Source organism: Typopeltis vanoorti, chromosome 2 (genome assembly GCF_054136105.1).
Source record: "Typopeltis vanoorti isolate ZY-2024b chromosome 2, IOZ_Tvanoo_1.0, whole genome shotgun sequence".
Lineage (NCBI taxonomy): Eukaryota > Metazoa > Arthropoda > Arachnida > Uropygi > Thelyphonidae > Typopeltis > Typopeltis vanoorti.
This window is the reverse complement of record NC_143550.1, coordinates 74,486,391-74,510,780: the sequence shown is the minus strand read 5'-3', so window position 1 is coordinate 74,510,780 and position 24,390 is coordinate 74,486,391. Positions and strand designations below refer to the sequence as shown.

General features: G+C 35.9%; 1 protein-coding gene across 3 annotated transcripts in view; it reads right to left on the bottom strand.

Moving 5' to 3' along the window:
* The window catches only part of LOC150109181 (uncharacterized), a 648,231-nt gene that overhangs the window by 142,003 nt on the left and 481,838 nt on the right, over positions 1 to 24,390 (bottom strand). For all 3 annotated transcript variants that reach the window (XM_090406029.1, XM_090406020.1, XM_090406040.1), the window contains one exon: positions 3,494 to 3,576. In XM_090406029.1, coding sequence (XP_090262155.1) covers positions 3,494 to 3,576 — 83 coding nt within the window. The remainder of the gene's footprint in view (positions 1 to 3,493; positions 3,577 to 24,390) is intronic.

Sequence of the window (24,390 nt, the reverse complement as noted above, 5' to 3'; positions counted from 1 at the left end):
CGCTCAGTAATTCCACAACATCGACTGATTCAGTTACCTCCCTACCCTCAGCATTACAGTAAATTGTACCATGGTACTGCTTCAGCCTTCCTAATTGTATCTTAATCACCTGCCTTGTAGTTCCACATGTATCCCTTCATAACTAGAATTTCCATGTTTTGCTATAAATGTGTATAAATTTCATTTCCTTCCTGCACGTGATCTTTCCTCTTCCAATCTATGTCTTTGCAGTTGAAATCCCCTTCTCACTGCCCCCAGTGATTACTCGACTTACACTCGTAGTAATCTGCTGATGCACATCTTTCACCTTTGCACCCCCTGGCTTATAGCAGCAACCAATTTTATATTTTGTTCTATTGGTTTCAATCTCAGACTAGATTGACTCAAGAGAACTGCCATCTGCTCGACTCACTCCCACTCTTGTTGGTTGCGATTCATATTTTCTCATCAGTAGTACACCCCCCCCCACACACACACGTCATGACTACTTTCCTCTCTACTATACTCCCTGAAAATATTCAATTCATCACATTCAATCCCTCTAACTACATCATCTCCTACCAGCCAAGTCTCACTAATGCTTATAACCAATGCCTATAAATTTGCCGAGGTTGCACTAATCAATGGCAGAAGCTAGTCCCTCTTGTTCCAGATACTTCTGGTATCAGTATATATTTCTTGCACTTTTTGCACATCCCTTTAGGTCCCCAAACACCTTTACTTCCTGAATTGACTATGCTATTCAATATTTTTGCTCGAGGGACTAGATCTGCACTTGTTGGTTATTCTCACACTCATCTGCCTCATGGCTGCCTCCACCCACACACCCACCCACCCACACACACTTGTATACATCTACCCTAATTTCTTTAGTTTTTCTGACTTTGTGCTCTCAGTGAACAACTCTCTCTAGACACTTAACTCTGAATCCATTTAAGTGCAGTTCATCAGCATTGTACAAATCTTTCCATCTATAAAATTCAGGTCATAGGTCCACAAACTCCACATTCCTTCTGCATATTGATTCACTGGCTATCATTGCCTTCCTTTGCAGTTTGCCTCTGTCACAGCATGGCAGGAGACTTACAAACATCACCCTCTCACTCTTCTGTTTTGCTTCTTCCAGTAACTCTTTTGCATCTTCCCTCATGCACTACTTCTCACCCTCTCAAGTCACCAGTTCCATATAAAAATAACTTCTTTCACCTTCCCTTTCTGCAATATGACAGTATTACTAATATTATTAATTTTCACATCCGGGAAACAAGATTTTGTAATGATTTCGTGAAGTAATCCCCCCCCCCCCACCACCTTATCATAGAATTGCTATGTAAAAAATTATCTGTTTATGCTCTTTCATTTATTTTTACAATTTTCTTTTTAGCTTTGGACCTCTACTTTTTTTTCTGTTCTCAGTTTGCTGTTTCTGCAGCTTTCAATCTTGCACTTTATCCTATGAAGGACTACATGAAAGCAAGCTATTTCTTCATTCAGTCTTTTATGTTGTCCTGAATTTTTGCCACAGCAAATCTCGCATATGTTATCATACTGCTACTTTGAATCCCTTCATTTATACTGTCTTTTCCATTTCTTTCACCATCGTTTAAACCCAGAACTCCAATACTTTTGGTTTCACAGTTTTCATTACTAACTTCTGCTATTTTATTCTCTTGTTTCCAGCAATACTCACAGTTCTGACTCATAAAACTTCTGCGCCACACTCTATCGCTACACTGCCATTCTGTTTAACTTCCATGTTAATGACATTGAGACTGGCTTAACTGGAGATGTGCAGGTGTTTGCCAATGATAAAGTTGGAAAGAGCTATAAGAAGTAATGCAGATGTTGTGAATTTGCAGAAGGAGCTGAACAGGCTATGAGAGTGGGAAAATTACTGCAGTTATCAGTTTAACTTTGCAAAGTCTTCAAATTTGGTTTGTTTGGGATGCAGATTATACAATTAATTGACAAATTTTGAAGGAGGTAGAGGAGATGAGAGATCTGGGAGTGATGGTGGACAGAGACTTAAAGTTTAGAGGTCACATTGCAAAATTGTAAGAATATCCCAATAGATTATGTAAAAATAAGGACCTGTAGAAGCATAGAAGTTATGGTTCCCCTTGTATAAGGATTTGATCAAACCACATATGGACTGCTGCACACAGATTTCATTGCCTGGTTTTCAAGAGGATGTATTGGTGAGGGTTTAATAAGTCAGTGTCAGGTCTATAGAATGTCAGATAAGAGGAGAGATCGATGGAATGCAAGTTCCAGAGCCTTGTAAATAGAAGAAAAGAGGAGGATATGACTGAGACATATAAGTTGGTGAGGGGTTGTTACCAGTTAATGTGGAGGATATTTTTAGAGTATAGAGAGGCAAGGATAAAACTAAAGGCCATCCCTGGAGCTGTATAAGGAGGGTGTCAGCAAAGGAGTGAGAAGAAGGTTCTCTTCACGGAAAGTGATAGGCGAGTGGAATGTACTGCTTGAAAGTGCAGTGAGTGCGGAAATTGTGAATGGGTTTAAGGTACAGTTCGACAAGTTTTTTGCACAAGATAGTATAAAGCTCTCATGATGAGTCCTTCGACTCCACAGTGGTCAGATGTTAATAATAATAATAAAAAGAGGACTTGAAAATCTTATATTCATTAAAGTATAAGATTAGTTGGGATATTTTAGAGGAGGTGGAGGGGGATGAAAGATCAGGAATGATGGTGGATAGGGACCTGAAATTTTGGCAACATTTTGCTTGAATTCTGAGGACAAAACAGTAGATTATGGCAATGATGTGGAGCATGCACAATCAAGACATAATTTGGTAAGTGGTAAGTACCAGATTAATGTGGATGAGATTTTTGTAATGCCTGGAGACATGGGAGAACAAGAGGTCATCCTTGGAAGCTGTATAAGGAGGATATAAACAAGGGATTGAGGAGTAGGTTTTTTTTTTTTTTGTGTGTGTGTGTGTGTGTGTGTGTGTGTAGCGATTGGTGGGTGATTGGAATGCATTGCCTGAAAGTGGGTAAGTGAGAAGATAATGAATGCTTTAAGTCAAGGTATGATGAGCTCTGTGATGTGTGAGAGTGAGACCTCTTGCAATGTCTCTAGGGGGGGGGGGTCTGATGTTGATGATAATAATGTTTGTTCCTGCTTCACAGTTTGATTTCTTTTCATATATTACATTAGAACACAATGCAAAGTATTGTTATTTAAAACATTGGGCACTCTTCTCCTTCGTTTTCAACAATTAAGAAATGGGCTGCCGAGTTTAAACGTGGCCATACCAGCCTTGAAGATGATTCACCTGAAGGATGTCCAAAAAGTGTAACAACACTAGAAATCATTGATCGAGTGCACGATAATACCATTTAAGCAAAATTGGGTACCAAATGTTGCTTATTTTATGTGAGACCCCAACTTTAATATATTTCCTTAAATGTTTATACTTAAATTATTAAAGTATTAGTAAATTGTATGAGATTACAGTGTATACCTGACTGTTTTCCTTCACCACCTGACTTTTTTCTAGTCCGTTCTTCTTTCTTTTTCTCTGGACTTCTTGGTTCTGGAGTTTCTCTGAATAAGAAAAATAAATTATAAGAACAATTTCAAGATAATTTAGTTAGTTATGCTACTTAAACATGAAAAGAAATAATGCACCAATAATTAGATAGACAGGAATTATGAGTCACATTTTGCTATTAGAGACAGAGATGCTAAAGAGTCAAAGTTAGATAATCGGGAGGAGGCCTCAACACAGCCTTTAAGAAATGTGAAGAACTTACTGGGATTCTGGTTTAAACTCCAGTCCTCACCAATCACAGAGAGATTGATGGCACAAACGGATTATCCATTTGTGGATAATTCACCTGGATATTGAATGAATGAGGATGAGCTCATAATTAGAGACTTAGCTGATCAGATTGCATTCAAAATCAACTTAAACTAAAAACAAAATGATGGTACAATGTCATGGGAACTAGGGCACTGTCTAGTTAAACAAACCCATGGTTTATGTTTTTTGTCAGGGAATCAGGTTGAACAGTGAAAAGTCTGAAATACTCTCACAATATTAGAAGAACTGAAGACAGGCACTATCAACTTAAAACATATCAAAATAAAAGAATGGCAGAGAATTTCATGTAAAGTAAGGTGTGGGCATATTTCAAATTGGAAACTGGGCAATGAGAGATATTCATTCTTCTAAAGCAAAGTAGTTTTGAAGTCATCAGAAAAGGCATCTGATATAAAGAAAAAGGAAAAGCTAGTTATTTTTGAAGATCTGAATAGTAATGTAGGAAGTAAATACCAGACATAAATGCTTTGTTCAAGAAAAATTTTTAGAAAAGAGCAAAAGGTAACAATAATAAAAATGCCTGATAGATTCTTATTCAGGACATGGACTAGGTATTATTAATAGAGTGTTATAACATAAAGATTTGCAGAAATTCAGACAGAGAAGAGCCACAAGAAAAAAGGCTTATTGGTTGTGTTCTTGTTGAGAGTAATAACTTCACACTTATTCATGACATAAAGCTACAAAGAGAATTTGTAAAGAAGTGGATCAACCATTAAGTTTTGAGCAAGATAAAATCATGTGTTTTATTTTGAAAATTACAGAAAACCTTTAAAAAAGGCTCAGAAGAAGTGGGTTCAAAGATTAAAAGTTTCTTTAATTTTTCTATGTATTTTCTCAGGAAAAATAGAAAAATGTAAGAAAGGTAAATAAGTGTAAAAGTAGCTAACAAATGTCATGGGAAGATATAATAATATAGAAGATAAAAACCATAATAGTAGCAAACCATTCTAGTGGCTGTTGAAAAAGCTCAGAGATGGAGGAAAGAATACCATATATATACAGGGTGTTCGGGATAAATTTGACAGTTTCGTAAGGAAAAAGAAAATCTTCTTTGTATCTATTAAATTTAATGAATTGACAAAAAAACATTACAGGCAGAGTTAATTACAATACTATCAACAAGATTTACTCAAAATAACCACCATTAGCATCGATCACAGCTTCAATTCTGCTTCGGAACCTCGAACAAGCTGATGCTACAGTCTCCCTGGGAAGGGCCGCAAAAACTGTTTTAATTTTATCCATTAACTGGGCTTTTGTATTACTGGAAGTGCGATTGGTGTCTTTTTCAACTGCGCCCCATACAAAATAATCCATGGGGTTAAGGTCTGGGGAGTTTGGAGGCCAAACATTTGGACTGGTGAAGTCGTAGAAATTTTCAGACAACCATTTTTGACTTTTCCCAGAGGTGTGGCAAGGGGCCGAATCCTGCTGCCATACATACGGCCTACCATTGGCTACCCTTGTTATCCAGGGCTTGACTACAGTTAGCAACTCCACGAACAAAGCCCGAATTCCAATGCCAGGGTTCTTCGACACCTGTTCCTGCAGATTTGCGAGGAATTCTGCTGTACGAACGCAATCAGATCGTCTGCTAGGGATCTTTCTTCTTGCTACATCCTCGTAGTCACCATTGCAAGTCTCTAGTTCATGCCTGATTGTTTTTACTGTATTCAGGGAGCATTGGGCAGCAGTCGTAATATCCTTATTTTGATGGCGGGCACGAATCATCATGATACAAGTTATTCTCTTCCATGATTCAGGTGGGTTCCAGCTATCCATCCTTTCTGACATCTTGTATATGAATGAAGAAGGGTCCAAACTTTTAAATGAAGAGAAGTGTGTGTTAATACATGTAACTTACGGAAAAATATAATTAATTATAAATATGTCAAATTTATCCCGAACACCCTGTATATATATATATATATATATATATATATATATATATATATATATGGTATTCTTCATGGTAGACGTTTTCTGCAATTTTCAAAAGAAAATACATGATTTTATCTTGCTCAAAACTTAATGGTTTATCCACTTCTTTTTCAAATTTTCTTTGTAACTTTATATCATGAATAAGTGTGAAGTTATTACAAGAACACAACCAATAAGACTTTTTTTCTTGTGGCTCTTCTCTGTCTGAATTTCTGCAATATATATATATCTATATATATCTATATATATATAGATATATAAGAGATGGTAACAAAAAAAACTGAAGAACCTCTGTACAGCATCAGGAAGAATGATGGAACACTGAATCCTTTGAATTGAAAACACCTGATTTAGATTCTCATTATGGTAAGAAGAATCTTTATATGGACATTTTCAATTGATGGTGAGCTAGCCAATCTTACATGCAAGTAGCAGGGTGTTTCCTCTCCCAGAAATGGATAAGTTTTTCATCCCGCATACAGAAAAATTGCCATTAGTAGCAGTAGATGGCACAGAGTGCAGATGGAGGTTTAGGTAATGTAGATGGTGAGTTGTGTAGAGTAGTAGTCATGAATAATAACAATAAAGATATTGAGGATGTCTGGAGTAATTACTTTGAAAGATCTTAAATGGGAGTGACAGAAAGAGTTCTACAAGATATTCGATAGGAATGCATGAGGAGTATATATCATTCCTTAGGAAGAAAAAAAAACATCGAAAATTTGAAATGGAGAAAGGAAATGCAGACAGTATTAAAGATAATGATATTATCTCTAAGTAATTGTAGAAGGGCATTCTAGACCAGTGAGGGCAAACGTATGACACGCAAGACAATAGTGACACACCACAATGTTATGTGTGTTCACCAACACCCAACAACAACTATTCTCCTTGTTTGAGTTCAGTTCAGTTCAGCAAAATGAAATGGAGCTCTTGCATATAAAATACCAGCACATTTTAAACTCAACAAATGATCAGTTCGGCGGAAGATTTAATCAATTTAGAAATTTAGAACAGACAATTAAAATAATTAAGTATCCGGATGTATCAGTATACACTATTATGCAATTAAATGATTTCCAATGGCCACAAATTGAAGGATTAGAGCTGGTTAGCAGAGTTCCAGGCCAGCATCTGGAAATCACCTGCAGAATAAAGAGTGCCACAACGAAGAAGAAATTTTGAATGTTTGGAACTGAATATTGGAAACTTTGAGCATCCTTAAAAATCTAGCAAGAACTTTAGTCACAATTTTTCCCTCTACATACCCTTGTGAGACTTTATTCTCGGCATTAAACAATAATAAAATGGACAAAAGAAACTGACTGACAGACGAAGTTAGTGCTGCTTGCGTGGGCTTGAAGTTCACAAAGTACCTACCTTCAATTTCAGACTTATCAATTAAGATTCAGCAACAAAAAAGTCATTACTTGACGTTAATCAAATCAATAGAGAAATGGTTTATTCATTTCATTAAGAACAGAGGTGACATCTTGTGTTCCATATTTTTTTCTCATTTAAATTCAAAATTACTATTAAAAGTAGGATAAGTTTTAGTGCACCATTTTAAGTCCAATTATCAGTGTGCATCGTTTTCTCTATTGTAAATCACTGATTTTTCATTATTATTATTTTACATGTGTCTGAGTTTGTTTTACTTCTATTTCATTTTTGTAATAATCATGTGATGTTTCAATATATACTGCATAACACCACACATGATTGGACTGCATTTTTTTTAAATAAATGAATATGTAAAGAATTGTTTCTCTTTTTTTTTGGGGGGGGGGATGACACATCAGCAGAGTCAAGTTAGGTATTTTCTGAATTTTTGACAGCCGAGCCTAAAAGGTTTATCATCACTGTTCTAGACCACTGTATAAAAGAGATGGGTTACATATGAATGAATTTGGTGTGAGTCAGTTGGAGATACTGTTGCTGCAAGAGAGAATGACTGAAGTGAATGTAAGACCTAAGGAAGCAAGAGCTGTTGTTCAAGAGTAGGAGAGTAGGTAGGCAAGTTACTGAATGGAGAAGTAAGTGACACAAGTGAACAGAATGAGAGAGAAGGAACACAGAGTAGACAGGGAAACAGGGGTAAGTTAGTGTAGACAGGGGACACTGCAGGAAAAGTGCAGATGGTGGTTTCAGAAGTAGATATGTGAGTGCACAAGAAAGGATTAAGACAGTCAAGGATGTGGAGTGACATTTAGGTCTGGGGAGGGGTGCAATATCAGTAATCATAGATAGGAATGGATAGGGGAGAGAGTGAAGAGGAGTCATGTCTGAAAAGTGAGGTTACTGGGACTTGTTATATAAACTGTGTCTATTTACAAACTGAGTTACTGTCTATGTTTACAAATGCTAGATGTTTTGAAACAAGGAGAATAAAACTGTACCAGTGATAGAGTTCATTTGCTGAAAAATTGTTAGTATAAGTGAGACATGGTTGAATGAGAATGACATTCAGACAGGAATATAGGTGTTGGATGGAAAGGAGATCAATGCTGCTGGGGTGATATTCAAGAACTATCTAGCAGAAGCAATGTCAAAATGTATTCCAAAGGTTAGAAGGTTAAATGAGGTAGGTGTGAAATGGAATGGATGAATGATGAGATCAAGAATGTGATACAGAGGAAAAAGAGATTATGGAGGCAATATTAGAGAAGTGGTAATAATCAATTTCATGAAGATTACAAAGAACAGGCAAGGAGGGTGAACCATTAAGTAAGGGTAGCAAAAGTTCAGTATGAAAAGCAGTTAGCTAATGAAACCAAAAAAAATCCTAGGGACATCTTTCGATATGTAGCCCAGCAAAAAAAAAAAAAAATAAAAAGGTTGTTATGGAAGGATGACCTCAACTGGAGGAAATGATATAAAAACAACTGCTAGAGAAGATATAAACTTGAGATATTCAATGAGCAGTTCATAAAGGTCTTTCATTCTTCTGAATGTGACATCGTGGAGAGTATGAGAGCAGTTGATGATAATGAGGAGCAGAGACTGACTGTATGGGGAGTTGAGCAAACTAGAAGTTAATAAGGCTGTGGGACCTGATAATATATCACCACGTATTTTGAAGAAATATGCCAGGGAGTTAGCACCTTGACATAAGTGTTTAATATGAGTTTTGCACTGGGTCAAGTTCCAATGGAGTGGAAGGAAAACAAGAATGTGCCACTTCATAAAGGAGGTAACAGAACTCAAGCATCAAATTATAGGCCTATCTGTGTATGTCAGTTGTCATGGTTAAAGTGTTGGAGAGGTTGGCGAGAACCAGAATCCAGAATTGGGTTGACAACAGTAGTATTATCTTTGATGGACAGCATGGATTTTCTAAAGTGAGGTCATATTTTAGTAATCTACTAACTAATAACAATAAGGTGACAGCTTTATTGGACAAAGGAGATGGATACACTGTAGTATCCTTAGATTTTGCAAAGGTTTTTGATAGATTATTGCATGATAAGTTGACAGTTAAACTAGAGCAGATGGGGTTGGATATTAGACTAGTGCAATGGATTTGAGATTGGCTATCTGATAGGTATCAGCAAATTGTGTATGGGGGGGAGCAATATCTGCCAGAAGAGGAAAATCACTAGTGGTATGCCTCAGGGATGTTTTAGGGCTATTGCTGTTTAAACTGTATGCTAATGATATTGGGAAAGATTTGGATGGGGATATTCAGTTGTTTGCAGATGATGCAGAGTTGAGATGAACTATGAAAGGTAGAGCAGATGTTCTAACCTTACAAGTGGACTTGAATAGATTGAGTGAATGGACATGAGAGAGTGGGGGATACCAGTAGAATGTTGTAAAATGTAAGGTGCTAAAATTTGGGAAACAAAGATGGGATGTAGAATTTACGCTTGGTGGGGATATATTGTCGGAGGCTGAGGAAATAAGAGATCTTGAGGTGATAGTGGATAAGGATCTATAGTTTAGAGGAGGACATTGACTTGTAGAAGTAAGAAGATTCTTGTTTCATTGTATAAGGCACTGATTAGACCACTGGACTACTGTGCACAGATTTGGTCAACTGGTTTTCAAAAGGATGAGGAGATGTTGGAAAAGGTCGAAGCAACTGACTAAGGTAGTTTCTGATCTCTGGAATGTTGAATATGAGTGAAAGTTGAGAAGATGCAATTTACAGAATCTAGTGGATAGGAGGAGAAGGGGTGATATGATAGAGACGTAAGTTGGTAAGGAGTTCATAGGATCAATGTTGAGGAGGTTTTTCATAAAATGGTGGGAGATCAGGGGAGAACAAAAGGTCATCCCTGGAAGCTGTATAATGAAGATGTGAACAAGGGAATGAGAAAAGGTTTTTTTGCATGCAGAATTATGAATGATTGGAATGCCTTGTCTGAGAGTGTGGTGTCTGCAAAGAATTTGAATGTGTTTAAGAAAGGTGTGATGATGTTGAAAGTTTATTTTTCACTTGGTTAGAATATAATAAATTTAGTTTAATCCTTTATCCAAGTGTGAGCAAACAAAGTTTGCATCTGAAAGTATCTTCAGGACTGGGGTAAGGTAATGCAATACCAGGGCGACTCCTCCTGGCTCCCACTGAAGAGACCTCAATAAAGGTCGAAACTAGTCTGGGTAGTGGCCCTTCCCTTAATGCATAACATTAGACATATCCGCAAGGAGATGTGTTTTGCATTATGGGAGATACCGAGATAGGAGTGATAGAACTTGCTCCACCTTTGCAAGGAGTCACCCTGGTGTTGCATTACCTTACCCCAGTCCTGAAGATACTTTCAGGCACAAACTTTGTTTGCTCACACTTGGATAAAGGTGTGATGAGCTGTGTGTATGACAAAGGACCTCCTAGATGAGGCTTTGACTCCATGGGGGGGGGTCTTAGGATAATAATAACAACCATATGTAGTCGTTGACAAAGACAGAGAAAGCAAAAAGGGAGGAGAAGTGTTACTGATGGTGGCAGAGGAGTTGGGTCCATCTAGGGTGAAGATGCAAGGAGCAAATACTGACAATGGTTTTAAACAGTATGGTGGGAAGTGGAGATGGATAGGATGAAATGTTTAGATAAATTGGTCTGGCTAATAAGAAAAGGGTGATAATTATGGGTGATTTCAATTATGGTAATATAGACTGAAATGAACAGATAGCATCAGGAACCAAAGGGAATGAATTCTTGAGTTTTTAATGGGTTTTTAACTACCTTGAGCAGTATGTAACAGATGCGACAGGTGGATCGAAGGTCTTGTATTTGATTATCTCATCAGAGGATATTGTTCTAAATATTGTCAGGGATAATGGGAGAGTGATAAACACTGAGGAGGATATACTAGAAGTGTTTAATGAGCAGTTTATTAAAGTATTCCATCTTTGTGATCGTAACATAATGCAGAACTTGAGAGCAGTAAGAATGGGCGAAGAACCACTGATGATAAGTGAGTAGGAGGTATATGAGGAATTAAGTAAACTTGATGTCAACAAGGCCATGGAACTTGGTGGTAAATCACTGCATCTTGAGAGAATGTTTTTACATTTTTAACATGAGTCTAGATTAGCACAGGTTCCAAAGGAATAGAAAGATGGCAAAATTGTTTTCTTCTTAAAGGGGGTGATATGATTATGGCTTTCAATTATGTGCCAGTCTGCTTGTCTGGAGTTGTGTTGGAGAAGCTAGTGAGGAAATGGGTAGACAGCAGGAAAATTCTCTTTAATGGATAGCATGGGTTTGCTAAAGGAAGAGTTGTTTTAGTAATCTGCTTACTTATTATAACAAGGAGATGAGTACAATGGACAAGGGGGATGGATATTCAGTAGTATATTTAAATTTTGCAAAGGCTTTTGATAGATTGCCACATGACAAATTAGTAGTTAAATTGGAACAGATGGAGTTGGATAGTAGATTAGTGCATTGGACTGGATATCCCAGAAGAAGAAGAAGAAAGTCACTAGCGGCATGTTCCAGGGATCTGTTTTGGGGCCATTATTGTATAATTTGTATGTAAATGACATTGGAAAGGGCTCAAATGGTGATATACGGTTGTTTGCAGATGATGCAAAGTTGGGTATAGTTATGAGAATTAGAGCAGATGATGTAGCTTTGCAAGAGGACCTAAACAGACTGTCTGAATGTGTGTGTGTGTGTGTGTGTGTGTGTGTGTGTGTGTGTGTGTGTGTGTGTGTGTGTGTGTGTGAGGATGTCAGTTTAATGTTGCAAAGGTTTTAAAATTTGGGAAGCAAAGTTGGGATGCAGAATATAGGATTGGTAGGGATATTTTAGAGGAGGTGGAAGAGATGCAAGATTTTGGGGTTACGGTGGATAGGGACTTGAAATTTTGTGGACATTTTGCTGAAATTGTGAGGACAACATAGCGATTTATGGGAATGATGTGGAGAATACTGACATGTAGAAGTAAGGATGTTTAGATTTCAATGTACAAGGTTTTGATCAAGCCGCATATGGATTACTGTACAGATTTGTCACCAGGTTTTCAAAAGGTTGTGAGATGTTTGAGAAGGTCCAGAGATGATTGACTAAGTTGGTTTCTGGTCTCCAATTATATGGTAGACCTCAAAAAAGGATATTAGATGGATAATGAGACCAGAAGAGACCAATATGCTCTATACCCGTAATTAGCGTTATGATCAGTGGGGGCCCATGAAGTTTTAAGTGAGGATGCTGCCTATACAAAATAATTTTTTTTAAATATTAATTATTAATAAATAAATCTGCAGATTTATTTATTAATAATTAATCATCATCATCATCATCATACATATCAAGGATTTAGGCCTAGTATGGCCTGTTCCGGCCTTAGAAGTCATCATTGAATCGTTTAAGAGGACGTCCTGGTTTTCTTTTTCCTAATGGCTTGTACTTTAAGGCTTGTTTTGGTAATCTTTCTGTTTTCATTCTCTGAACGTGTTCCATCCATCTATGTTTATATTTTTAAATTTTTTCAATTACTGGTTCTTGGTTTAATTCTTTCATAATATCTTCGTTTCTTTTGTGATCAAATAGGGTATACTTTGCAGTTTTTCTCATAAACTTCATTTCTGCTGTTGTTAATCTTTGTTTGTCTTTTTGTTTTATTGTCCAGATTTCGCTTCCATACATTAAGACCGGTAGGGCTAATGTATTGTACACTTTTAGCCTGGTTTGTTTTTGAACTAGGTTTGGTTTAAATATAGAGTTAATTACTCCTGTTATTTTTAAATATTTTGCAATTTTTATGTTTATATCTTTTTCATTTTCATAAGTGATCATACATTCTAGGTAGTTAAATGAATTCACCTGTTCTAAGATCTTGTTATCTAATGCCATTTTAGTTCTTGCTGGATCTCGTCCTTTAAAGGCCATAGTTTTTGATTTTTCCGTTGATATTATCATACCATAATCTTTGGATATCTCATTTAGATTTAAAATAGCTTTCTGTAAGTTATCTTCAGAATTTGTAATTATTATTTGGTCGTCTGCAAAGAGGAGAGTGTTTAAGTTAACTGTAGGTGAAAGTTTAATTCCTTGATGTAAATTTTTACTCCATTTTATTATTATTTCATTTAAGTAGACATTAAAAAGAGTAAATAAAATATTAATTAATAATTAATATTTTTTTAAAAATTATTTTGTATCCCCCCCCCCACGTAAAACTTCACGGGCAGCCACTGATTATGATGAATTATATGGTATAAAAATATTACACAGAATAATATACAGCCTACAAAGCTGTAAATTCAACTGTTAGAAGTGTAGTTGGTAGAGGAGAAGTTTGATGTAAAATCAGATGTAATATAAGGGTGCATATTATACTCTTAAATAAATCCAATATAAGTCAGCAGGATTCCTTAACTAAATTGAATAGCTGAAATCACAAATACTATGAAAATATCTCCTGCATATCAAATGGAGAACCTATTAAACAAGTAAAATACTTTGGCTATTTAGCCACAGTTTTTAGTGAAGATAATAAATTAAATTTGGAACTGTAATAGAATAAACAAAACTGATATCGTACAGAGACCACTGAAGAAATTTTTATGTAATAAGACAGATAGACAGAATTATTAATCAAAACATTATGCTAAGTGTTCAGATGACCAGTTTTAATTAATGAGTCCTTCATGTGAAATCAAATTAAAAATTAATTGAAGCTGCATAATTTTGTACTTTGAAGAAAAAGTGAGTCCTTTGATTATCCTTCTCTTATATATATATATATATATATATATATATATATATATATATATATATATATATATATATAAGAGGAGGATAATCGATTTTTAGAACAGATGTGCTTGAAATTAAAACCCTCCAACTTCCAGAACAGTGGAAAATATTGGGAAGAAGGAAAAGAAACAGTGTTATCAATTGCAAAAGATACTCTAGGTTCCAAACCCAAAATAAACAAACAGTGGATAACCCAAGAAATCATAGCTACCATAGAAGAGAAAAGAGAGGCCAAGATGCTTGTAAACCAACAAAACAATGAAGAGAATAGAGAAAAATACAGAGCACTAAAAAATAAAGTTGATAACCTATGCAAAAAAGCCAAAGAAAAATGGTTAGAAGAAAAAGCTAAGAAATGTCAAGAAGCATACCAACAAAACAACCTAAAAGTCTTCCATGATACTGTAAGAGAAATTACAAAGGAATTCTCAGCAAAAGCAGTAACAATGATAAACAACAAGATGACTGAAACCAGGAATATTGAATATATAAGAAAAATCTGGTCAAACCATTTTAAGACTATCTTCCACCAAGGAAACAAAACTACAATGCCAACAATAGAATAAAATAATGATCACCCAAAAATTTTACAAGTTAGATACGCAATAAAACAGATGAAAAACAATAAAGCACCAGGCATTGATACTATCCCTACTGAACTGTGGTCATATGGAGGCAGCACATCAATAGAATATTTAACAACCCTATTCAATAAAATACTACAAACAGGAGAGATCCCAGATGACTGGAGAATTGGAAAGATGATCATTCCAATATACAAGAAAGGAGACAAAAGAGACTGCAGAAATTACAGACCAATCAATTTACTCTCTCACATCTATAAAATATTCATAAGAATTATACAAAATAGATTAAAAAACACCTACGAAGAAATGATAGGCATAGAATAAGCTGGTTTCCGAGGAAACTATTTAACAATAGACCAAATATTCATATTGCACCAACTAGCAGAGCTCAGCTGGGAAGACCATAAAGAACTATATTGTTGTTTTGTGGACTTTAAACAAGCTTTCGATAACATCAACAGAGAAATCCTTCTTAAAATTCTACTAGAAAAAGCAATAGATAAATATATAATAAGTTTCTGATAAAATATTACTCTAAGACAAATGCATTAATTAAAAAGGACACATAACAGAACCCATAGAGATCCAAAAAAGGAGTAATGCAAGGATGCCCATTATCCCCATGCCTATTCAACATATATCTAGAAGAAGTTGTAAAGAAGGCAATAGACAATGAGCCTGGAATTAATGTCAATGGTTTAAATATAAATAATATCAAATATGCAGATGATCTCGTCCTTTTTGCAAGAACCCCAAATGAACAAAAGTTGATCAACAAGCTAAACGAAACCTGTAAAACATATGACATGACAATAAATATACAAAAGACAAAAGTGATGAAAATAGGGAGGAACGGAACTACCATCTTAGCCACCCTAAACAGAGAACAAATAGAACAAGTAGACAACTTCATATACCTTGGATCAAAACTAACAGAAACAATAGATGAACTCAAAACAATCAAACACAGAATAGCAATAGGATGGACCACCATGGGAAAATTACAGAAAATCTGGAAAACAAACAAGATATCTAAGCAAGCCAAAATCAAATTATATGAAGCAATAATTATACCAACAGTCATCTATGGAGCAGAAGCGCAGGCAGTTAAAAAAAGAGAGGAGAAAAAACTGCTAGCATTTGAAATGAAATGCTTAAGAAAAATAAATAGAACAAGTTGGATAGAAAAGAAAACAAACATCACAGTCAGACAAGAACTATTGTATAAAAAGACAATAATAGAAAAAATTAGAAAACAACAACTGAGATGGTTTGGACACACTGTACGCATGGACACAGACAGACTTCCTAACGTCCTAATCAATACTTTTCCAACTGAAAAAAGAAGACCTGGAAGACCAAGAATTACCTGGTTGAAATTAATAAAGAACATCTCAGGATGCAGAACATATAAGGAACTTTTTCGAACAGCAAGGAATAGAGAAGACTGGAAGATCCTGCTCAAGAGAAGACTCAACTTGTCTTAGACGGAAGAGAAGAAGAAGATATATATATATATATAACAAAAAATATATTTAGATTTTTTCTGGATTCCTTTTAATTATGGTGACCATTTTTATTTGATGGATCCCCAGAATTTTAACAATTTCAAAGTTTGAATATTAATCACAACTTACTTCTAGATTGTCCAGTTTTTATTTATTTTTGATTGCCATTTTAATGGTTAAGTGTGTACTTTTTTAATTCTTATTCACTTTTTCAGATAAACTCATTCTTTTCAAGAGAGAGCAGCCACCTGCTTTAGGTGTCCTGAGTGCTCTTTTTGCCCATTTCATAATTTATCCTGCTAATTACTCTGTCTTGCATCAAATCCACAAGTCCTATTTATTGTATGTTTTAAGTATACATGTAGTGGATTATACACTGGTGTCCTAAATCTAAGAACAACCATTTTTTCTGAAGATTACAACCACAAATTCAGATGAATCAGCTTATAGCAATTTGTATAACTGATGATTTTGAGTAGAAAGTGGGTACACGTTCAAATTGTTGAATCATGCACAAAGGATCACGTGGAAGCACTTCACAGGATAAAAGACAAAAGACTATGCTAAGCAAATTGAGTCTGAAGGAAGCTCTTTTTGTGAAGAAATAAAGTTGCAGACTTGGATGACCTGTAATGTCTACTACTACTACGTTCACTGGGCATCTACAGATGCCGTATGGTCACTCTGATGCTCGGTGATGTGCTACACCAGGCCTCGCCATGTAGTCCTGTTGTTTGCTTTTCTGGCGGCCTCAACTCTCTCAAGATCAGTCTCTCCATACACGCCATTCATCCATCTCATTGATGGTCTACCCCTGCCTCTTTTTCCAGGAACTTTATCTTCTATTAGTGTTCTGAGAAATCCCCCTTCCATCCTTTCTATGTGTCCAAAATATTTTAACTCTATAATGTCTCAAAGACTTCATTTAGATGATTACATGTGAGGAAGAATTATTAGAAAGCTTAAAAGCAGCAGAATTAGTGATATCACCAGAAGGTTTGGAATCTCAAATACCACTGTATCCAGTTCTGGGCAGCATTTCAAACCAATGGGATCTGTTCCAGAGTTTTGTTAAGAAGCTAGCCTCAAGCTACCATTGAGCATAAAGACAGATTTTTGGTTATAAGCAAAACGTAATTCATGTGCCAGTCATCTTGCAAGTCGGCTGCATTCAAGCACAGGTATGGGATACCTCGACAAACTGTGGCAAGATTTGCAATGTAATCTGCATACCTCTATCCATATTTCATTGCAGAGCACATTTTAGTGGTGTTGTATACATAAAAATTGGACAAGACACCAATGGGCTAATGTGCTCTTTACAGATGAGAGTCATTTTAGTCTTTCCTCCAATTCTAGATCTGGCACTTGATCTGGTGCAAAAGTGGTACTGCTTACCATCGAGAGAATGTTCTTGAAAGGGACAAATATGACAGTGCTGGGGTCATGGTGTGGAGAGACATTATGCTTAATGGATGCATTAGGCTACAAGTGTTAGACTATTACAGGTGAACGATATTGCAATAAAATTCTTTAACATCATGTTTGATTGTTCCATAGTGCTGTAGGCAGAGAATTAATTTTTATGGATGACAATGCTACACCACATGATACATGAGCAGTGGAGATACTTCTGGAGTCTGAGGATATTAATTGAATTGAGTGGCCAGCATGCTCCCCAGATCTCATAGAACATGTCTGGGATGCAAACAGGGAGATGCATTATTGCTTAAAATTCCCTCCAGAAAAGAAACAAGGCCTTATTCTTGCTCTGAAGGAGGAGTGAGCCAGTTTTCTGAAAGAGCTCCTGAATCACTTGGTGTTAAGCGTGGCACGATGTTGTGAGAGCTACACCACAGTTCAGGATGGACATATTCCATACTGAAATGTCTCTCTGTATAGTTTTCTGTAAGCACTGTACATTAATTCCTTAACTACGTCCTCAGGAAATTCATAACTTTCACCAAAAAATGTATTGCAATTTAATTTGTATAAAATTTTATAACAGGAAATCTTTCAACATATCTAATATACATCCAACTATCTCGGCAATTTTTTTAGGATCATGTGGGACATGGAAAAGTTTAAAATAAATGAATAAATCTTAAAAAAAAAAAAAATTAACATGTATGTACAGGTGCATAAAGTGAAAATATCTAATCAGAGGAACCCTAACGTTATCTGCAGTTTGATTTTTTTAAAAATAATTCATGCTTTAATTTCATTTTCAAGAGAGAATAGCATTTTGATAGCTAAAGTGATAAAAATAAATTCATAGATGTTATAGATAGAAAAATTTGTGATGAGGATGAGATGTTGGCTGAAATTAAATATGAGTGTCAGCTAACTGATGTGAACTCGTCACTGTGCTGAAAACTATGGAGGAGTTTTTGACTGATTTCCAAGAAAAGTTGATTAAATTAAAAATCATAATTTTACTGCAAAAAGACAGTTTGAGTATTTTTTATTATTATTTTACCACTTTTACTCTAAAAATATGCACTTCTTCTGAGTGCATATTTTTAGAGGATTTTTCAGAAAACTACACCATTATGATGCAAGACGAAAGGCAGTCATTTCAATAGGTAAATGCATGTATTTAGCTGTGAAGCAGTTAAAAGAAACTGATTGTTTAAAATCTGAAACAGTGTTTGAGTGGAAAAAGGGGTACAGAAGGGTTGTATACTGTTACCCTATCTTTTTAATATTTATAGTGAATATATTATGAGAATGACTGACTTAGACAAAGATCCAGCAGGAATTAAGATTAGTGGCAGAAAGATAATAATTTAAGATATGCATATTATTATCACCCGAGACCCCCATGGAGTGAAAGACTCATCTAGGAGGTCCTATTATCATACACACAGCCCTATATGACAACCCTCATAGCAGAAACTGAGGAAGATTCTGAGGTGGTTGCTTCTGATGGTTAAGAGGGAAAGCACCAAAGCCAGGATTAATTCAAACATCAGTTTGCTTTTTTGTAGTGTTTTTTTTCTTTTCAAAACACTACAAAAATGATGGCTTCTGACAATTTAGATGAATTTATGATTGAAGCAGATAAAATAGAGGTAGTTGAAAGTTATGATCTGCAGTGGTCCAGAATAAGAAATGAAGGTCAATGTAAAGACGAAATGAATTTTAATATTAACAACAATGAAAGATAGAAGTGTTATTAAGGCCACAAAAGTTAGAATTGTCAAAGCAATGGTATTTCCAGTAGTGATGTATGGATGTGAAAGCTGGATCATTAAGAAGAAAGACAGAAATTTGAATTATGGGTGTGGAGAAGATTATTAAGAATCCCATGGACTGCAAGAATGACCAAATAAGAAGGTTTTAGAGAGCATAAAGAATGAATGCTCCTTGAAGGCAATAACTGCTAAGCGCAGAAGTCGATTTACTTTGTGCATATTATGTGAGCAGATGAATAATTGAAAAAAAAAAAAAAACAGTTATGTTGGAAAAGATTGAGGGCATGAGAAAAGAGGAAGAAAAGAGTTGGATGGATAACATAAAGGAACTTACCAACTTACACTTACAACTGTTGAAAGAAAAGAAAAGAGGTAGAGTGATATGGAGAGCCTCTGTTCACAAGATCCCCCAAGAGCTAGAAACAATTGGATGGTACATAATAATAGCAACAGATGGCATAAATAAAAAATGAAAGTTTATTATTATTACAACACCTTCAAGGAGTCCAGGGACTCATTGTGGGAGGGCACACTATTCCACTAAAACTGACCATCTCCCTTAGTTAATTCTCCAACTACATGATACTACTACTACCATCAACACAGCACCATCTACAAAAGTACACACCACCTTGAACATTAAAATGGCAATAGATAAATCAGAAATTGAACAATCAGGAAATAAGCTGTGATTTGCTTTACCCTGTCAAACTGAAACTGTTCTTATTCTAAACAAGAATTACTGTGTGCCTGCGTCAAAGCTTTAACAGACTGTCCTACTAAATCCATGAAATGACTCTCCTCCATAAAGAAACTTTCAGATATTTTTTTCAATTCTGGCAATCTTTCCTAAGCACAGCATTTTATTAATATTCCTTCCTTTATGTTCATTTCTACTTAGAATTTTATTCTAATTAATAAAAAAAAATATTTTCAAACTATCACAACATTGCTTCATTACCTAATACTCTTATTGTCAAGCTTCTCTTTGACAGGCAGAGTTGAATAAATAAAATGGCTACAATGAAACACTATGAGTTGTTTGCTAATGATGGAAAATTGGAGAGGTCCACAGTTAATAAACATAATGTAGAAATTTAAATCTTGCAGGATCTGTACATCACATCACAACAGACAGTGCATTAGTAAGTAATAATGGTTGCAAGTATAATGTGGGAAAAGTGTGATTTGAACTTTTGGGTGAAAACTTACAAACAATATATTACATTGACGAAACTTGACTATGGGAAACTGACAAGGCTAGGAACTTGGAAGCAGACAGGGAGTTGGAAACTTTGGAGAGCACATGGCAAAATGATGAAGAATGCACTAACAAATAGACAAAAAGTTATTATCCCTGTTGGTAAGGCTTTAATATGGCAACAACTGGACTACTTGAGCAAATATTGAGTCAATTTGGCTAGATGGGTTTCATGGGGAGGTGGCTGGGGGGATATCCCATTTTTTCCATTGCAGGTTTAGTTGATAAGCAGAGAAGATGGGATTTAACAGAAACATAAAATCTAATAAAGAGATGATTTTTATATAAAAAGTAAATTAGTGAAACGTGTAGGTAGAGGAAGCCATTAGTGCTTTTTTATCAGTAATAAATCTAAGGGAAAAGAGAGAGAGATGATAGATCATGGGTCTTCAATGCATGGCCTGCGGAGCTCTTTGGCACGGAAAAATAACTGCTTAACTTTAAAACGCGATTAAATAAAAAATAATTTCGATGAAGCCCGAAGCTATGCTGCGGTATTTAGAATTGTAAGATACTTTCCAGATTCACAAGGAACGCTGTGCATTTGATACTTTACATAAAATCCTATAAAAATATATATTAAATAGACATGCTTCTTCAGCCATCTACCAGCGCCAAGCGGTACTTAAGTACTAGTACTAACATCGCTGGTAGATGGCTGAAGCAGTAGTTCATTCGAGTGTACTTGTCTAGTGCCTTCCAGATACATCTCGAAGGTTCTCGATACTTTGTTATTTTCATATAAATACAAGAGGATCTCATCCACAGTCAGTCACTCAGTCGTGATATTTGTGCATAAGCACATGCAGGTTCATTGTGTCAGCCATAGCCTATTCTGGTTTTATATTGCCAGACTTTTTTCATTAGTGTGAGACATATTCAGTGGATAATAACCGTTACATGGCCATTCTGGATCATTTTTTGGGTTCACCTTCCATCACTGTGGCATCTACGAGTAAAAACCATAAATCAAGTGATTCTTGTTGGGTTTTTAATGAAAAGTGGACCAATTTGTACTTTTTTGTGCCGATAAACCAGTGTGTTTAATTTGTCATGAGTCACTGTCAGTATCAAAAGAATACAATATAAAACGACAGTATGAGACATAGCATGCATCCAATTTCGATCACCTTCAAGGGCGGTTTTGTGTGGACAAGGTGAACCATCTTCAAATTGATTTAAAATGCCAGCAGGGTACATTTAAAAGGCAGAGCGAAGCGTGCATCAAGGAAAGTTATGTAATAGCTGAAAAAATTACTAAAAAAATCAAAAGCCTTCTTGGATGGCGAGATTGTGTAAGAGCGTCTCATCGCTGCTGGTGATATTCTGTGCCCAAATAATAAGGCAGTGTTTAAAAAACCGCGTTTGCCTGGGGTTACTGTAGCACGACATGTCGAAGAACTTACCAATGAAATTGAAGGAACTTTAAAAAAACGGTCGTCTGAATTTATGTCATATTCACTTGCTTTAGATGAATACTTAGATTGAACACAGATGTGAAGGATACAGCAGTGCTCGTACCTATGAAGGGAATGACAAAAGGCACTGATATTCTTGAAGCTGCCAAGAAAATGGTCCAGCATTTCGGCCTCAGCTTAACCAACCTCAAGGGTGTGGTAACTGATGGTGCCCCTGCCATGGTAGGAAAGGACGAAGGGTTTGTTGCACTGCTATGAAGAGAACTGGAACTAGAAGGAAAAGATTTCGTCCACTGTTTAATCCACCAGGAGAATTTGTGCGTGAAAACTATTGGATTTGAGAATGTCGTGAAAGTTATTGTGACTGTCGTCAACATTATTAGGGCAAGAGGATTGAATCATCATCACTTCCAAGAGTGTGAAACAGATCACGGCGATGTGGTTTATTATAGTGATGTGCATTGGTTGAGCAGAGGGAAGGTTCTTAAAAGTGTCTTTGAATTAAGGAGTGAAATACAGCAGTTCATGCAAACCAAGGGGAATCCAATTGTGGAATTTAACGATCCGAAGTGGATGACAGACTTTGCCTTTGTGACCGACATATCGTTGCATATGAATGACCTAAATATGTGGCTACAATCCAAAGATCAACTGGTGCACATATCGTTGCATATGAATGGTCTAAATATGCAGCTACAATCCAAAGATCAACTGGTGCACACTCTATTTGATCACATCAAAGCTTTCGAGGCCAAGCTCAAACTTTGGGAGGCACAACTCGCAAAAAAAAAAAAAGACTTAACTCATTTTCAGCTTCTCGTTGAGTCCAACTGTTCATCTCTTGATGAATACGTTACAAAATTAGCTGTGTTGCAAAGTGAGTTCGAAGAGAGATTTAGTGATTTTCATAACCAACAGTCTTCTTTAGATTTATTTTCAATGCCATTCAGTCAATGCTGCCAAAATGCCAGGCTCAGTACAAATGGAGCTGTTTGAACTCTAAAACAACTCTTTTGAGAGAAAATTATTCAATGTGCCCTTGCTTACATTTTACAAAGACTACATTTCTGAGGATGCATTCCCTAATCTTTGCTGGCATGCTTTGAAGATGTGTGCTTTGTTAGGAAGCATATACTTAAGTGAGCAGTTCTTCTCCAGAATGAAGCATGTGAAGTCCAAGACAAGAACTCAGATTAATAAAGACCAACATCTTGAGAATACTCTGTGCATAGCGACTTCCAACATTGACAAGCTGGTCAAGGAAAAACATTGCCAAATTGCCCATTGACATTGTAAAAAATGAACGTTTTCTTCATTAAATTATATTTTTTCAAGTACTGATTGAATTTACTTATCACGAACCTGACTCCTACCTATGCTCTTAAAGCTGAGTTTGTTTATTTTTATAGGATTTTATGTAAAGTATCAAATGCACAGCGTTCCTTGTGAATCTGGAAAGCATCTTACAATTCTAAATACCGCAGTATAGCTTAGTGGCCCACGGGTTTCACTGAAATTTTTAATGCGGCCTGCACTTTCTGAAAGGTTGAAGACTCCTGTGATAGATATTGTATGAATAATGGTTAGTTTTTCTATGATGACTCTTCAGACTCCATGGAGGATCCTGTATTATAAAAACAATAACAATATTGCTAGACTTTGCAAAGCCGTTTGGCAGATACCGCATCGAAGCTTATTACATTAACTGGAAAAAATGGGGAAAGATACAAAGCTGATGACATTAATAAGAGGATGGCTGATGAATAAGAATCATCAAAAAAGTAGTATATGGTGTACTAAAATCAAGGAGAAGAAAAGTGACTAGTGGTGTGCTGCAGGGCTCTATAGTTGAGCTGCTGCTATTTAATTTTTAAGTGAAAGATTATTATTATGATAATATGAGTATCTCTATGGAATCAAAAGAATCATCATGGGAGACCCATGCTAACTATTATTCACACAATACTTACCACACCTCTCCTTAAACCTCACTGACTATTGGTGCACTCTCAACTACTTCTGGCAATCTATTTTACTCATTCATGATTCTCCAATCAGAAAATATAGTCTGCATATCCTAACAACTTCTAGGGATGATCCCTAGTTTTCTATGTCCCTACTAATCACATATTGAAAAATTTCTCTGGTCAATCTTATAGAGTCACTTTAGTATAATAAATTTAGATCAATCCTTTATCCAAGTGTGAGCAAACAAAGTTTGCACCTGAAAATATCTTCAGGACTGGGGTAAGGTAGTACAATACCAGGCAACTCGTAGCAAAGGTGGCCATGATAACATTACTCCTATCTCAGTATCTCCCATAATGAAAAACACATCTCATTGCAGATATGTATAATGTTGTGCATTAAGGGAAGGTCCACTACCCATACCAGTTTCGACCTTTAT